Source organism: Neophocaena asiaeorientalis, unplaced genomic scaffold (genome assembly GCF_003031525.2).
Source record: "Neophocaena asiaeorientalis asiaeorientalis breed wild unplaced genomic scaffold, Neophocaena_asiaeorientalis_V1.1 scaffold67, whole genome shotgun sequence".
Lineage (NCBI taxonomy): Eukaryota > Metazoa > Chordata > Mammalia > Artiodactyla > Phocoenidae > Neophocaena > Neophocaena asiaeorientalis.
The window spans coordinates 2072294-2091123 of record NW_020173731.1 but is presented as its reverse complement, the minus strand read 5'-3'; the positions used below and the strand labels follow the sequence as shown (position 1 = coordinate 2091123).

The 18830-nt window shown below is 38.2% G+C and overlaps 1 protein-coding gene across 3 annotated transcripts in view; it reads right to left on the bottom strand.

The window, feature by feature from the left end:
• The window catches only part of PLA2G4A (phospholipase A2 group IVA), a 152658-nt gene that overhangs the window by 98693 nt on the left and 35135 nt on the right, over positions 1-18830 (bottom strand). For all 3 annotated transcript variants that reach the window (XR_003003926.1, XM_024751088.1, XM_024751089.1), the window contains exon 3: positions 12763-12844. Coding sequence is in view for 2 of the 3 variants with exons in the window: in XM_024751088.1 (XP_024606856.1) it covers positions 12763-12844 (82 nt within the window). In the remaining variant the exon portion in view is untranslated. The remainder of the gene's footprint in view (positions 1-12762; positions 12845-18830) is intronic.

Here is an 18830-nt window from a genome sequence, read left to right as displayed (position 1 = left end):
CCACAACAAAGAGAGGCCACCGCAATGAGAAGCCCGAGCACCACGACGAGGAGTGGCCCCTGCTCGCCGAAGCTGGAGAAGGCCCGTGCACAGCAACGATGACCCAATGCAGCCAAAAAAAGAAAAAAGACCTACTCTCTTAGCAATTTCAGGAATATAATACAGTATTATTAACTATAGTCACCATGCTGTACATTACATCCCCAGAACTTACTCTTCTTATAACTGGAAGTGTGTACCTTTTGATGGACATCTCCCTATATCTACCCCCTCCCCTCACCAGCTCCTGCCCATCACCATGCCCCTATCATAACTTCAATATAAAATTCAATGAGCTTTTTCTCAATTTTCATCAGATTTGGCATATATGCAATGCCCTTTGTGCAATTATCTCCTTCTTTTGTGCCCAGGGTATCATTTTTTTTTCTGATTCCTTAACTACCTCTCTGAATGTTTCCTCATTGTATCTGAATTTTTCCCCCCAAACTTGCGACTAAATTGTAGACTTTCTCTTCATAGCTGTTACAAATCTCCACTAGAATGTTTCAGAAGGAAATGGACACTTTAAAAAATTTAGTGCTCATGTAGTCAAAACCAATTTGAAAAGGAATTATCACAGTTATTTATATGGTCTTTTTTTTTTTTTGGCCACGCCACGCAGCACGTGGGATCTTAGTTCCCTGACCAGGTATCAAACCCGTGTCCCCTGCAGTGGAAGCACAGAGTCCTAACTACTGGCCCACCAGGGGAGTCCTATATAGTCTTAAGAATATTCGATGTGCACCCTTCAAGTCACATGGCACACATCAATCCTATAGTATAATTATTCTCGGATCCTTTAAAGCTGATCATATTCAGGTTTAAATGGTAGCCATCATGCATTCCTTCATTTCTTCAAGGCTTCAAGGAGGTAGCGGTACAAACATGACAAATATAAGATTCTTGATTACATGTCCACATATAATCTACTGCTAAGTAATCCATTTTGAATTTTTCCCTAAATGCAAGAGAAAAGAAAAACAAAGCAAAACAAAACCAAAAAAACTAAAATAAAAACATGTTCTTTTTCCTGACTTTCTTATGTATTTCATGGTACCATATTTCTTGCTGCCTGAGCCAGAAACATGAGAGTCATTCTCTTTTCCTCATAGTTCCTGTATCCTATCTGTCTCTAGCTTTTACCTATTTCACCTCTAACACGCTGGCCCCTCAATTCCTCTCAAAATATCACTTACCCAGTTCAACTGGACTATTCACATAATTTCGTAGTTGCTTATTCTCCCATATGCAAGCCACTCTACATAATGCTGCTATAGTCGTCTTTGTGAAACACTTTTGACTCTTGCTGCCTACAAAGGCAGGCCTAATCTCTGTGATAAAAGGCCTACAAGTCCCCCTCACCCACCGGACCCTGGGTTTCCTTCCAGTCAGTGACCCTCCTCCACCAGGCACTGGAACATCGTTCTCGCAAGTCAACATTCAGGCCACGGAGCACCTCTGAAATCCACACATTTCAAACATTCCACACAGTCATACTGGTGGCAGAAGTATCTGTTCTGTCCAAGAGAACATTGCTTCTCTTTTACTTATGTGTATCATTATGTTTTCATTTGACGTTTTAGCTGATAACTAAACACTAGTAATTCATAACTAAATGTTATTCAAGTTGTTGTCCTTGTCCTAAGACTATCCAAGATAAGGGTCCAAAGACTGTACACTTAAAGGATGGGTGGAATGAGATGTTCTCTCTATGCTTCCCTTATCTAGTTCATAAGTCAACTAGTTGTTCTATTTTTCTATCGGGTTAAATTGGCCACTGCCAATCATGTCTCCTAGTAGCCTCATCTATGTAAATCTGCATAAAAATAATTCCACTTCAACTTGCTGATTTAGGTATTATTATTCTCAACTCGTAGGTAAGGGAATTGAGACTCCCTTGAGGCATTTAGTAAGCTGAGCAAAAGGTCATTTAGAAACAGGAGTTTAACCTCGTCTTTCTGAAGCCAAATTCCTTGTTCTTTCAAATATACCAACACTAACAACTCTTACCTATTTTTGCCTCTATTAAACTGTAAACTTCATGATAGCAGAAACCACATCCTTCCAAATTACTATTGGATCCAAGAGTCTAGCACAAAGTCTGAAACATTATAGGGACATAATAAATATTATTGAAGTAATGGGTGATGGACTAGCCCTGAGCAATACTGTAGAAGAGGTGACCTTTATTATAGGCACAACAATCTCCCCTAACTTCTTTTTACTCTTTGTTAGTATGTCTCAACCTTCCTAGTGCTTTGTCCCACCCCATTTATTTGTATTTTAATATACAAATATCAATGTCAATCATTTAATAGATCAATATCGGTTATGTTTTTCCAAGTGCATTTGTATTTAACCTTTATGTCCAAGTACTAAATGTGAAAGTAAATAAATGAACAAACAAACAGATCTTCAAATCCCAGTGTGCCTTCCTAATAACTCTAAGGAATAGGGTAAAGTGCCAAAGGACTTATTTATGAGTAGCAGCCCCTGCTCCCTCCAGAATGGGCTCAAAATTGGAATTGTTATGGCTATATGTGCTGAAGGGCAGTCCCTGCGAACTGCTGGAAATGCAGAAGCTGGAAACGTTAGTGAAAAATTCAGTGTGGTTTAGTAAAACAGAACTTTGGCTGTAATTCTCTATATATTGGAGAGAGAAGTGCAAAACCCTTATACCAAGGCAGCATTGTCTGGGAACTCAATCATAGAATGCCTTTTCCTCATTTGAAAGTACGAAGCCGTTCTGTTAACACTGTTTTGGGATCCCTTTATCAGGCAGAGTCTCCGGTTTGAACACCTACTATTTTTCATTTTCCTTTTGCTCACAGCCTCTGACCTAGCATGGTATTTTCTCAGTGTCACATGTTTCCTTTTGTAAATGAACATGAAGCTATCAGAAAGTACCATCAGCCAAATGGATGCCAGGAAGAAAGTCTATAGCAGCTACTCACAATCGACTTGGTACATTTTGTACTAACAATTGACTTACTATAGTAATGAAGAGGGCTACCACCCAGCATACAGTAAAAGTGACTTATTATAAAGAATGCTGATATTCATGAGAGAACGGAGAAAGACACATGGAAAATGACCCAAAGAAAGTTAAATGCAGATCTAAAACAGAACAGAAAATTTTGTTGTTGCCTGCATTGCCCTTTTACTTAAATCTCTATGATACCTTTTTGGAAGGAAACAAAAATACTTCTGTTATCAGTATTTCTGCTTGGAATGGTTTAAAGATTTATAACCTAGGGATGTTTCTTGGAATCCCTTTAGGTTTGAGAGACAGTAATTCTCCAGAAGTTCTTTGTAGTATTATAAAACATATTAACTTATTTATATTATTAATTTTAGCTATATATTTGGATTCCACTCTATGTAAGAATAATCCTTTTTCATTAAAACAGGAGTTCTTAACCTTGACATTATTGACATTTGGGGCTAGATAATCCTTTGCTCTGGGGTACTGTCTGTGACCTCTACCCACTAAATGCCAGTAAGATCCCCCAACTGTGACAACTAAAAATGTCTCCAGGGACTTCCCTGGCAGTCCATTGGTTAAGACTCCATGCTTCCAATGTAGGAGGCGCAGGTTCCATCCCTGGTCTGGGAACTAAGATCCCACATATCTTGCAGTGTGGCCAAAAAATAAAAATAAATAAAATATAAAAGTAAAAATGTCTCTAGATATTGCCCAATGTGCCTGGGAACAAAACTGATTCCCAGTTTAGAAACACTGCACTAAGGCAGGGCATTATCCCTGCTACCTGCCATTTATTCCTAAGGCAAACCATTAAAAATTAGCCAAATTCCCTAAATAATGTAATTAGAAGTGTTATATCAATCCTATTTTTAAAATATTTTTTTTTTCCAAATTGAAATGTCCCACATCCATTCCATACATTAGTACTCTACTTAAGTTATAAAACCCATCTCAGTCTCTATTCAAGCTATAAAGTCTTCTCAGAAGCTTAATGTCAACACTTTTCAAAATTAGTAATACTGTATAATATAAACACACAATTACTGAGTATATACTCTCTTGGATTGACTTTCCAAATAGTTATTTACACTCATATCACGTTCCTAGCTAGACCATAAGTAGCTCAAAGGCAAAGCTGCTGCACGAGTAGACACTGGAGTGAGACAGGCTTGAGTTCTAGCCCCAAAACAGAAGAGCTGTGTGATTTTGGACTATTTATTTAATGTCTTTAAACAAATCCCTACACTGGTAAAATTAAAATTAAAAGATCACATATCTTGGGCTTCCCTGGTGGCACAGTGGTTGAGAGTCCGCCTGCCGATGCAGGAGTCACGGGTTCGTGCCCCGGTCCGGGAAAATCCCACATGCCGTGGAGCGGCTGGGCCCGTGAGCCATGGCCGCTGAGCCTGCGCATCCAGAGCCTGTGCTCCGCAACGGGAGAGGCCACAACAGTAAGAGGCCCGCGTACCGAAAAAAAAAAAAAAAAATCACATATCTCGTAGTGTGACTGAAATGAGTAAATGAAATATAAGTCCTAAGACCTCTGCTTAGCATTTTTGTTCATTTAACAAACACACTGTGTACATTATGCATCAAGTACTTTTCTAAGCACTTCATAATCTAATTTAGTCCTCATTAAAAATTATGAGGGAGGAGGGATAAATTAGGAGTTTGGGATTAACATATACATGCTACTGTATATAAAATAGATAACCAACAAGGTCCTACTGTATAGCACAGGGAACTATACACAATATTTTATAATAACCTATAAGGGAAAAGAATCTGAAAAAAACATATAAATGTATGTATAACTTAATCAGTTTGCTGTACATCTGAAACTGACACAATATTGTAAATCAACTATACTTCAATTTAAAAAAATCTAGGAGGAAGGTATAATTATTACCCTACATTTAATGTTGAGGAAATTGAGACCTAGGAAAGCTAAATAACTTGCCCAAATTCACACGGTTAATAAAGGAGAAGGGAGATGTGAATCCAAGTAAGCCGGTCCAGAGTCCTTGTCCTAACCATTAAGCCATACTTCCTTGCTGGTATGAAACAGGCACTCAGTAAAGTTATCAAGCGTAAGTATTGCATTCATTTTTTTTTCTTTTGTACTTCTTCAAGACACTGAATACCAAGTACATAGCAGATGCTCAGCATTTATTGACGACATTAATAATGGAGCCTTGGGGCTTCCCTGGTAGCGCAGTGGTTGAGAGTCTGCCTGCCGATGCAGGGGACACGGGTTTGTGCTATGGTCCGGGAAGATCCCACATGCCGCAGAGCAGCTGGGCCCGTGAGCCATGGCCGCTGAGCCTGCGCGTCCGGAGCCTATGCTCCGCAACGGGAGAGGCCACAACAGTGAGAGGCCCATGTACCGCAAAAAAAAAAAAAAAAAAAAAAGAATAATGGAGCCTTGCTGGGATAAGCACTGGGTTTTATTTCTTTAACATGTCTTTTTCAAAGTTAAAATTTCAAAACCGTTATTTCATTTTGCATCTGGAGGCTTAGATTACCCTTGTACATAAACAAAATAATTTTGTCTAGGATTTTATCTAAAATATTTTATAAAAAACATACTGATACATCAAATGAGGAGTAAGAATGGAAAAGTGCTTCCAAAGAATCAGTAAAATTTACAGGACCCCTCAGGCTATACCTCAGCTAAGTTTAGTCATTTCAATCTCTATGTCATATAATTTTATTTTTAAGAAAACAGTTAAAATATTAAAATATACTAAAATAACATACATGATGAGAGTTTTCCCATAAATTTTAGACCAGGAGAGTTTTTCTCTTTGAAATAAAAACTTTAATAGCATACTTTTCTTTGGAAATTTAAGAAACATTTAACCTGTTTTTAAATTTAATTCCATTAGGTATTAATTGCACCTGTTCAATATAGACGTGGTATATGATTTCTGGCAAAGAGCGTTTACTTAACACATGGTGAGAAGGTGGCATATCACTCAGCTTTAAAAAAGTTTTTTATATTAAGTTTGTTTCCTTTAATTTTAGAAAACTAAAGAAACTGTAGACCATTAACATGTTAAAGCATATATATGAGAAATATAAAAACTATTTTAAGATGAAGAAGCTCAAGTGTAAGATATATGCGATAAAGAACTAAATGAGCCAATTCCCTGGCAGACTAAATGAGTAGGATCCATCACTAATAGGTCTTGAAAAAATAAAAAGAGAATATGTGGATTGTGTCCCTATTAGTACTGGTAACGTACTCTTCACTTTGACAGGAACCTGCATTACTGCCAAATATACCACTGGAATATAGCTCCATTTATCTTATTGAATAAATGTGGTGAAAATTCACACAAAGATCAATTGATGTTAACAAAATATCATAAAATAGTATCATTCACTACATTTATCAGACCTAAAACACACAAATACATACATGTAAACAAACAAACAAATCTACTGAAATTTAAATAGAAAGGAAAAAAGACTAACCGTACTCACAAAACCATTTGACAGCTTAATAAACTGCATGACATTCTAAATGAGTGAGGAAGAGGAGTGCCTTCCTAACACATTCTATTTCCCTACCATATAGAAAATACAAGACAAGAGATAAGAGAGAGGCATGCATTCTGGAATACTTTACTCATCTTGAAATTATTTTCCATAAAAAGCCCCCTGGGAAGTTATTTCAGATTTTTTAGAATCGTGGGTAGATACTCAAAAACATTACAAAAATATTTAGCAAACCAAAATTCATGTTCAGTCACAACTGACGTCAGGGAAATGTTTGATTCAGAAAAGATGAGAGCAGCAGGGTCCTTTATAAAAAAGAATATTTGCAACTCCATAATTAATCCAAGAAAAGATTAATTATGTTATAAATTAATCCAAGATGTTATAAAACTTGAAACCCATGAAAATTCTAGATAGCTTATGGATAGAAATCAGAGCGGTATTTATAATCTACAAAAATGGAGTATAAAATTATTTTTTTAATTCTCTCTTCATTGACGCAAAACAGGAAGCAATATCCTAGAAGAAAGGTATAGTTACACATATTTATGTATTTTATTCATTCATCCAAAATTCTCTGAGATTCTCCTACTATACCAGGCTCAAGACTAAGCACTTATTCTCTAAAAAGTGAAGAAGAAATAGGCCCCAAAGTACATGTGACAAGTGTTTCATGGGGCATTTTTTGTTTTGCTTTTTTTGTTTGGTTGTTTTTTTGGCTGCACCGTATGGCTTGAGGAATCTTAGTTCCCAGGCCAGGGATGGAACCTGGGTCCCCACCACCCTGCAGTGGAAGTGTGGATCCCTAACTACTGGACCACCAGGGAAGTCCCACATGAGAGAGGTGTTAAGCAGAGGTCTGGATAGCTGTCAGGGGAGCAAAGGAGTGAATTGTGCCCAAGACTATCAAAAAGACAGTGGAAGTACCATTCTACTGTTTCTCTCGAGCTGAAAAAATGGAGGATCCAATAATCTGCTCAACACAGAAATTCAGAATGGAAATTTCTTGTTTCCAAGGTGAAAATCTGAAAATAATCTCAAGTGCACAAACTACCCAAATAGAAAATACTTTGGCTCATACAAAGATTATATTTAAGAAATAAATGTCTTCTTATGTTGATATCTGAAATCATGTTAACAATAACAGATAATATTCATTGAGCAATTACTATGCATGAGGCATGTAATGCTTCACATATGTCAACTCATTGGATTCTCTCAATGTCTCTAAGATGAGAAAAAAGACAGAGAGGAAACTTGCCTGAAGACACAAGACCAGTGAGTAGTGCTTTGCCTCTGAAGACCACGTTCTTTCATAAATATATTCTGCCTCCTCCCTGGAGATTCTGATGACCGTGGAATTCAGGAATGGCTACAGGAGAGGCTAATGTATTTTCACAGTAATTTCTACATTGCCCTTGCTGCTAACAAAGATTCTCAGAAGATTACATAGATGATGTTTCTCTACATACAGACACAACACTATGCCTCTTGCCCAAACATGTGCAAATAGGAAGGATGAATTCTAACTTCCTTTCCCAGGGAATTATTAACACTTTGTGTTGAGAGTCATGTCCTTTGAAGAGGCTTAATCCTCTGGATGGTCTCGAAGTGAGGGGATTTGAGACTGCTGCTTTGGAGAGACAAGACTGGAGGTAACAGGGCTACTTTCTTAAAACTCAAATGTGTTTGGATTTTCTTAAGTTTCTACAAGTGTTGGAAAGTCATGCTTCTGGTGCACTGTGGGTGGCGTGATGACTACAGGATGGTCATGGAGTCTGGACTCTAAGCACCGTAGCCTTGAGCTCAGGGGTAGAGTCTCTCTGGCGTGGCATGTGATCACTGGGAAGACTACTCTGAGAGCTGTCCCAGTGCTTGCCAAAAGTGGAAAGCCAGGATCCATGCAAACAACATTTAGCCAAAGGTTGGATGCCAATGATAGCAGCCACCAAGGCTTATGGCAGGACCCACTCCTAATTTACAGGCAACTCTAAGTGCCTAGAATACCTGTAGGACCCTGGGGAGGGGGAGATCACCTACACTCTCCCACCTATTCTAGTGAATAGGTGCGATTAATGCGATTTAGAAAAATTAATGCGATTTAGAAAAATCATATAGGTGAGATTTCATGGACCTGAGTAATGTGGAGAATATTCGTTTCACTACACAGTGATGTGTGAACTCTTACAGTAATTACTCCATAGGACTGAAAGACATAAAAAAGAACACAGAATGATTCAAAAAGAATCAAACACTTGCAAATAATTAGTATCTGATGCCTGGTTTATATATGAATAGGTAGTAAAAATCGATAGTAAAAATAGGTAGTAAAAAAAAATTTTGTAAACGAACTTTCATGTTTAGTTTGAACAATCTTACAGATGCTCCACATGGTCCACGTGCATCCCCCAGATCACAAGTCCCGCATCAGTACTGATGCTGATTCATCCTCGACTCCACATCACCCCTGAAGGTAGGAGTGAAGCCACAGTGTGTTTCTTCCTTCCTCAAGACCACGAGGGGGTACAAACCCAAGGTTCTTCCTGAATCCCCACCAGAAGTCAGGTGGTCTAGAATATTTTAAAAGTCTTCCATTCTGTTTGAATCACCCTGTTTTTGTACTTACATTCTTTGACAATATGTGAAAGATGACAATTTAAACTTCCTTTGTTTAGTAAATCAAAATTCATGTTCAGTCACAACTGACGTCAGGGAAATGTTTGATTCAAGAAAAGGATACTAGAACAGCCAGGTTCTCAGTAACAATAAGCATTTATCCAAACTTCTTGTAGTCAACACACTTATAGTACACAACTCAACCAAAGCTCTTTGCAGGGGAGAGGGAAATAGTATTCACAATACTAGAGTAAGGAAAAGCAGGGTATGTAGAGTTACCCTGCCTGGGTTCTTGGAAATGTCCTAAATAAAATGACAGATTAGTAAATTGAGGGAGCATTAAACCATATTAAAATATTTAGGATATATCTATGTATATGAGAGGAAGAGTATATTTATGTACATGAGGGAAAGAGTACACTATATTCATATGGGTATATGCAAACTACTTCTTTTTAAAATAAGACTATGGTGAGTCAGATGCAAATCTGAACTTCAAACTACCTCTTCATATGATGTGAGCATAAGAATACAGGGAAGGGCTGGCACCAGGGCAATGGGAACAAACGTACATGATACATTTGAACAAACTGAGATTAGCAAGGATGTCTGGGAAGGGGCTATCTTGTTCTTGGCTTGCCCAGTGCTCTGAGGTGAAAACAAGGAAATGAGTGAGATGTTATGATTCAAATGTCAGCTCTGACTCCTCTAAAGATAGTTTATGGGGTGCTGCTGACTGTATTATGATGTTCTAGCAATGCAGTATGGTATTTCTAAAAGAAGCTAGTTAGAATAGGATGAATAATAAAAATAAAATAATCTTGGTATTATATTTTTAAAAAAAAGCAGATATAGGACTTCGCTGGCGGTCCAGTGGTTAAGACGCCAGGCTTCCACTGCAGGGGGTGCAGGTTCGATTCCCGGTCAGGGAACTAAGATCCCACAAGCTGCGCAGGGTAGCCAAACAATTTTTTTCAAAAGTAAAGCAGATATAGGTGTCAACTATTTGATTCATGTGGCACCCTTGAGAAAGCCCCTACATACACAGGGAAAGCTGAAAAACCAAATAGTAATCTGTCATTCTTTACCAATATGCAAAACTTTATGGAAATTTGCCTTTTTAAATAAATGTAGACACTATCAACAACAGAAGAGAGGGTAATTTTCTATCATCCTTTTCAGATCTTAGGACATTGTTTACCGTTCTATCCTTGTCTATCTTTAAAGAACTTCTGTATACAAACATCCCAAATTCTGCTTACTTGGTAATCTGTATAGATCAAGCTCACCAAGTAATATCATCAAAACTCCTCTTAGAAAAGTGACAGCTAACACCCATGCCTTTTCTCACTATAATTGCCTACAACTTCTCAAAAATAAAATCATTTGGCACTGTATATTGTCCCTCTGCTTTTTCTTACCAACCTTATCATTGAATTTATTTCTCTAAGACTCTCTTTTGTTCTTTTTATCTCCTCCTGATTTCCTGTAAACTCATTAAGGTGATATCAAGGGTTGGCAATGATCTCCTTCCCCCCCAAAAAAATTTAATTCAAGAAAAATAAAATCAAATTACAAATGCTGAATAGAAATGTTAACAGAATGTCACAACACTATCCTTTCTCCAACAGTGATTAATCTCCAGTGGCTATTCCTTCCAAGCGTCCTTCACTTTAAAAAGGAAGCTTTCAGGAATTCCCTGAATTGTGGCACATGGGCTCAGTAGTTGTGGCTCACAGGCTCTAGAGCGCAGGCTCAGTAGTTGGGGTGAACGGGCTTAGCCGCTCCGCGGCATATGGGATCTTCCCAGACCAGGGCTTGAACCCGTGTCCCCTGCATTGGCAGGTGGATTCTTAACCACTGTGCCACCAGGGAAGTCCCTGGCTTCTCTTTCACAGGAGCCTTTCTTCCAGCGAACTCTCGTTTAATTGATGAAAATGCAAAGAATTATAAAAAGCAAAAGAATAACTTACGAAACGCTTTGGCAAAGGAGTGATTAAATGGGGTAGATTGATGTATGAGATAAAATTTAGAAAAGAAACCCCTGGTCCAGACTAGATGTGAAGAAATTGTCCTTGCTCCCGTCACCTCTCCTGAGAAGCACCGCTCATCAAAAACTCTTGCCATTAGATTCCACCTCCCGGCCCCCTCCTTCCAACTTTTACCGACTTCCTGGACACCCTTCATTCACTGAGGCTTGAGCCCAGAGCCCAAATTCTTCATTCCTTAATATTTAACCTCTCTCTATTGGCCCATTTTCATTGCAATTTCAACAAGCTCAAGTCCCTCCTATTCTTTTTTTTTTTTTAACATCTTTATTGGAGTATAATTGCTTTACAATGGTGTGTTAGTTTCTGCTTTCCCTCCTATTCTTAAATATAAAAAGCATACTCTATAGTCACCTCCAATATATTTAACATACTATGGCCAGAACAAATATTTTTTAAAATAAAGAGCCAATCCTGCGACTTGTGACTCAAATGCCATCAAATTCTTCCCACTGCATTTCTAATAAAATCTCAGTCTTGTTGTATGAGTGCCTGTCCTCCTTCACCTTTGCTGTGTGTCTCTAACAGTTTGGGACCTCACAAGCAATCTGCCCTTCGCTGGCCTTTGAACATGCTGTTTTCTCTGCCTGGGATTCTCCCTGCTCTCAGCACTAAGATTTTCTTCCTTCAAGAACCAGTGTAAATGCCATTTCAGCCAGAAGGACTTCCCTGTTCCCCAGACTGGTAAACTGCAATCTCCATTCTTTCCCCCAAACCCGTTCTGAGGGGTAAATGGCCATTCCCATATTTTAGCAATAATCTACAACTTTACCCAATGCGTTATCACAATACTTATCCATCCTTCTTTGTATTCCCAGCTCCACGACCCCTAGTCATTTGCATGGTAAGATTAACCAGGAAAACTGCATTTTAAAACGTAGAAGGATACTGCCACCAAATTAATTCAACATTATCCTCAGGCTTTGGTTCATATCATTTCAAGCTGTCCCACACCAGTTTCTATAGCTATTTGCACACATAATGAACACACTTAAAGCCATAAGAATTAAACTGCATTTCTTAAAAATCCAAAGGCACAGGGCTTCCCTGGTGGCGCAGTGGTTGAGAGTCCGCCTGCCGATGCAGGGGACACGGGTTCGTGCCCCGGTCTGGGAAGATCCCACATGTCGTGGAGCGGCTGGGCCCGTGAGCCATGGCCGCTGAGCCTGCACGTCCGGAGCCTGTGCTCCGCAACGGGAGAGGCCACAACAGTGAGAGGCCCGCGTAATGCAAAAAAAAAAAAAAACACAGAGGCAGCTAGTTTAAAGTCTTGACTCAGCCATCTTTCCAAAATAGAATGGAAATGTCTTTGAAATCCAAAACTCTGTCCTAGGACAGTCATTTTATCTGATCCCAAGTACCCCCAATTAATGTAAAGTCAAGGTAAAACATTATTCTGACAGATAAAAGAGCATCAGAGAACCATTCAAAATGTTATCATTCAAAGATGTAGACAAAGATTATCACATCTGAAAAGGGGACAGCCCCAGGTTTGTCAAGGAACTCAGGCAACTGAAGAGTGAATCATAATTACGTATTTTCAACAGAAAAGCAAATAAGAGCACTTACGCATGTCACCGAAGGCCCCCTTTGTTACTTTTGTGGCACGTAACACCACTACTGTGAACTTGTGGGAATAATGGTGCTCCACCTGGAAAAAAAAATTCATAATGAATTTAAAATAAGCCTGTAATACAGGATCCAGGTAAATTGTTTTCATTGTTTCCTTGAGACTAATTGAAAATATTCCAGTTGAAAGGAAGTAACATGCATACCAGAAACATTCTTTGACCATGAGGCTTTTCCTTTTTTGAGCCTTTCCTCTCTCTGGCACAGAATGATTGAGAAGTTTATATCATGCTTTAAAATGTCACTGCAGCTTGACTGTTAGGACTTCTTTGCAGTCCCTACTTTACAGGGTTTACCAAGCCCTTGGGAAAAATGTAAATCAGGACTGCAGGCTTTCTAGGTGCACAATCAGGCTTTGTACTAGGTGATAAGCAAGACCTGCCTTAGAAAGGTGAAGTCAGAGCAAGACGTTTGCATTATCTAAATGTGTTTGTCTTTATTGTTACTGTTCAATGAAAGTCATTTTTTGGTATAACATTTCCAGAGCAGTTTTCAAAATCCTTTGGATCCAAAGCAATAACCAGCAAGCTACTTATATTAATTTTAATTTATTTGTTAAAACCATATGTGACAATGTTAAAAGTTTCTATTAGCCTAATAGCTTGCATGCACATAAGAAGTATTAACAGGTAGAAGACTTTATTAAACACTTCACGTAACTGGATATTAGTTCTCAAATGATTCTACTCACCAAAACAGAATGGGAAAGCAGAAACTCACAAAGTTTCTCTGAGCAACTGAAAAGATTACAAAATCTTTATCTAAAGCTCAAGCATTTTTGTTTAATCTTAGGAGAGGCCTACATTTATAAGTTACTCCTACCTTTCATAATTTTAATAGACTTGCTTAACTTGTTAAAACGTCCATAACTGGGCTTCCCTGGTGGCGCAGTGGTTGAGAGTCCGCCTGCCGATGCAGGGGACACGGGTTTATGCCCCAGTCCGGGAAGATCCCACATGCCGCGGAGCGGCTGGGCTCCAAAAAAAAAAAAAAAAAAAAAAAGTCCGTAACTAATTAAAAAGAAGCTAAGATACTGACAATACTGAGAAGTGAGTCTAAAAGTGAGGAGGCAGAAAAAAATTATAAAAGTGGACTCATAAGGACCAGCAATAGTGGGATATAGGAGCAAAAGTTATACAGCATTCAACAGTTTCTGAAGATATCACTCTATCAACAGAGTAATTTATGTCCAGATTTATAACACAGCATCAAGAAGAGGTGAAGTCATGTTTAAAAAGGCAGAGAAGCATATAAAATCTTTCAAGGTAATTTTTATTCAAGTCGAAGAGAAATGCCTTCTATATTCAGAAGGGCTCTGAATTGCCAAAGTTTTATTCTACATACATGAAATTATCAATCATAAAAAAAATGAGTGCTTAAAAAAAGGCATATTGCCTTATACTACAACCAAAAATCACATGCAGTCCTCCCACCAAAAAAAAAAAACAGAGAAAGAGAGAGAGAATCCAGAGAATTCCCTGGCGGTCCAGTGATTAGAACTCCATGCTTCCACTGAAGGGGGTACAGGTTCATTCCTGGCCGGGGAACTAAGATCCTGCATGCCATGCTGTGGCCAAATAAAAAAAGAGAGAGAATCCACTATCATAATTAGAAACTTCAACACCCCTCTATCAGAAATGAACAGATGCAGTAGGCAGAAAATCAGTAAGGACAGAGTTGAACTCAACAGCACCATCAGTCAACTAGATATAATTAACGCTTATAGACTGCTTCATCCAACAGCAGCAGAATACATATTATTCTTAAGCTAACATGGAACAAAACTTCAATGTCTACTCTCACAATGGAATTAAACTAAAAATCAGTAACAGAATAATAGCTAAAAAAAATCACAAAGTACTTGGAGATTAAACAACTACTAAATAACATAAATGTCAAACAAGAAGTCTCAAGAGAAATTTTTAAATATTTGGAACTAAATGAAAATGCAACGACAACTTACCAAAGTTTAGCGGGATGCAGTGAAAGTAGTGCTTAGAGGGAAATTTACAGCACTGAAACATATGTGTGTGTGTGTGTGTGTGTGTGTGTGTGTGTGTGTATATACATATATACATACATATATATGAAAGATCTAAAATCAATCATCTAAGTGTCTACTTCAGGAAACTAGAAAAAGAAGGGCAAATTAAATCCCAAGTAAGCAGAAGAAAAATTGTAAGAACTGGAGGAGTGAATAAAATTAAAAATGGAAAATCAATAGAGAAAATCAATGAAATCAAAATTTGAAAAGATCAATAAAATTGATAAGTCTTTAGCAAGGCTAAATAAGAAAAAAACAGAGAGAACACAAATTATAAATATCATAATTGAATGAAGGAAGTTCATTACAGATCATATGGACATTAAAAGAATAATAAAGGAACACTATGAACAATTCTAAGCCCACAATTTCAAAACCTAGATGAAATGGACCAATTCCTTGAAAGACAAAATCTGCCAAAATTCACACAAGTAGAAATAGACAATCTTAATAGGCCTATGTTTATAAAGAAATTGAGTCAAAATTTAACTTTTCAAAACAGAAAACACCAGGCCCAGATGGATTCACTGGTAAATTCTACCAAACACTTAAGGAAGAAATTATACCAATGTTCTCCGATCTCTTCCAGAAGATAGAAGTAGAGAGAATAGTTCCTAACTCATTCTATGAGGCCAGGTTTATCCTGATAACAAAACCATACAGAGGCACTGCAAGAAAAGAAAACTTCAGACCAGTATCTCTCATAAAGAAAGATATAAAAATTCTCAACAAACTATTAGCGAATAAAACCCAAAAATGTATAAAAGGAATTGTAACCACAACCACATGGGATTTATCCCAGGTATGGAAGACTGGTTCAGCATTTGAAAAGTAATTATTGTAATCCATCACATTAACAGTCTAAAGAAGAAAAATCACATGATCATATCAATAGACATAAAAAAGTATTTGACAAAATTCAATACCTATTCATGATGAAAACTCTCAGCAACCTAAAAATAGATGGAAACTTTTTCAACTGGATAAAGAACACCTATAAAAATCCTACAGCCAATATCATAGCTAATGGTGTGAAACTAGAAGTTTTCCTGAAAAGATCAAGACAAGGATGCCCCCTCTTACCACTTCTTTCAACATTGTACTGGATATCCTAGCTAATGCAATAAGATAAGAAAGGGAAATATAAGATGTATGGATAGTGAAGGAAGAAATAAAACTGTCTCTGTTCATGGATGACATGATTGACTATGTAGAAAATCCAAGTGAACTGATTTTTAAAACTCCTGAAATTAGAAGTGATTATAGGAAGGTTGTAGGTTATAAGTTTAATATGCAAAATTCAATCTTTTTCCTATATACCAACAATGAACAGGTGGAATTTGAAATTAAAACACAATACCATTTACATTAGCATCGCCCACACACACAAAAAAAGAAAAACTTAGGTATAAATCTAAAAAAAATGTACAAGGCCTATATAAGGAAAACTACAAAACTGTGATGAAAGAAAGCAATCAAGAGCTAAATAAAAAGAGAAATATTCCATGTTCATGGATAGAAGACTGAATATTGTCAAGATATCAGTTCTCTCCAAATTGATCTATAGATTCAAGGCCATCCCAATCAAAATCTTGGCAAGTTATTTTGTGGATATCAACAAACTGATTCTAAAGTTTATATGGAAAGACAAAAGACTCCAGAATAACCAACATAATGTTGAAGGAGAAGAATACACTTGTAGGACTGATGCTACCTGACATCGAGACTTACTATAATGCTACAGTAATCAAAACAGTATGGCATTGATGAAAGAATAAACAAATAGATCAATGGAACAGAATAGAGAGCCCCAAAATAGACCAACACACATATAGTCAACCGATCTTTTACAAAGGAGCTAAGGCAATACAATGGAAAAAAGATAGCCTTTTCATCAAATGGTGCTGGAAAAACTAGACATCCACATTAAAAAAAAAAAAAAAAGAGAGAGAGAGACAAATAATATCTGAGCCTGAAAGAGAATAAGCAAATGTTCTTGAAAATCCAATTTAGGGATTAGCTTTCCCCACTAAAGAGAACTTTTCAATAATTATCATATATAATAGTACATACTCCCCAAATCATCTATGCTATTTTTCCATATCCTAGAAATTTAATACCACATGGGTTTTCAAATGCCAAAAAACTCCCTCGTAGGATAAAAATGATTAGCAATTCTCATCTATTATTTAACATTTTTTGAAACTGTTACAAATGTATTCATACGTCAAATGTTTATTAATAACAGGTACAGAAAGATGAAATTTTTATTAGAAGGATTCATTGAGTATGAACCATCTGTTACACATTCTAATAGATGCAAATTTTCACAACCACCCTATAAAATAGATGTTATTATATGTACTTATAGATGAGTAAAGTGAGAGGTTAAGTAATTTCCCAGTATCTCAAAGACAGTAAAAGTTAAAACTGAATTAGAATCCAGTCTTCCTGTCCCCAATGTCTTTACTCTTTCTATATTCCTTTACTTATAGAGAATAATTATATCAACATCAATACCTAATAGCAAAAAAGGCTATTTCCATTTATTAAAGTTGTACAGATATTTACAATCTAGTGCATTATATCTGTAGTTGATCTAAAGTCTCTCTAGAGGGGACCTTCAAGATGGTGGAAGAGTAAGATGTGGAGATCACCTTCCTCCCCACAAATACATCAGAAATACATCTACATGTGGAACAACTCCTACAGAACACCTACTGAACACGGGCAGAAGACCTCAGACTTCCCAAAAGGAAAGAAACTCCCCACATACCTGGGTAGGGCAAAAGAAAAAAGAAAAAACAGAGACAAAAGAATAGAGATGGGACCTGCACCAGTGGGAGGAAGCTGTGAAGGAGGAAAAGTTTCCACATACTAGGAAGTCCCTTCACTAGTGGAGATGGGGGGTGGCGGGGGGCGGGGGAAGCTTCAGAGCCATGGAGGACAGCGCAGCAATAGGGGTGCACAGGGCAAAGTGGAGACATTCCCGCACAGAGGATCTGTGCTGACCAGCACTCACCAGCCCGAGAGGCTTGTCTGCTCACCCACTGGGGCGCGCGGGGGCTGGGAGCTGAGGCTCGGGCTTCGGAGGTCAGATCCCAGGGAGAGGACTGGGGTTGGCTGCATGAACACAGCCTGAATGGGGCTAGTGTGCGACAGCTAGCAGGGAGGGAGTCTGGGAAAAAGTCTGGAATTGCCTAAAAGGCAAGAGACCATTGTTTCGGGGTGCGCAAGAAGAGGGGAATCAGAGCACTGCCTAAACAAGCTCCAGAGATGGGTGTGAGCTGCGGCTATCAGTGTGGACACGAGAGACAGGCATGAAATGCTAAGGCTGCTGCTACAGCCACCAAGAAGCTTGTGTACAAGCACAGGTCACTATCCACACCTCCCCTCCCAGAAGCCTGTGCAGCCCACCACTGCCAGGGTACCGTGATCCAGCGACCACTTCCCCAGAAGAACACATGGCACACATCAGGCAGTTGCAACGTCATGTTGGCCTCTGCCACTGCAGGCTCACCCCACATTCTGTACCGCTCCTTCCCCCTGGCGTGAGTAAGCCAGAACCCCTGAATCAGCTTCTCCTTTATCCCCGTCCTCTCTGAGTGAAAAACAGATGCCCTCCGGCGACCTATATGCAGAGGTGGGGCCAAATCCAAAGCTGAGGCCAAGGAGCTGTACAAAGAAGAGAAAGGGAAATTCCTCCCAGTAGCCTCTGGAGCAGTGGATTAAATCTTCACAATCAACTTGATATACCTGTATCACTGGAATACCTGAATACACAATGAATCATCCCAAATGTGAGGCAGTAGACTTTGGGAGCAACTGTAGACTTGAGGTTTGCTTTCTGCATCTAATTTGTTCCTGGTTTTATGTTTATCTTAGTTGAGTATTTAGAGTTTATTATCATTGGTATATTTGGTTATTAATTTGGTTGCTCTCTTCCTTTTTATATATATATAGA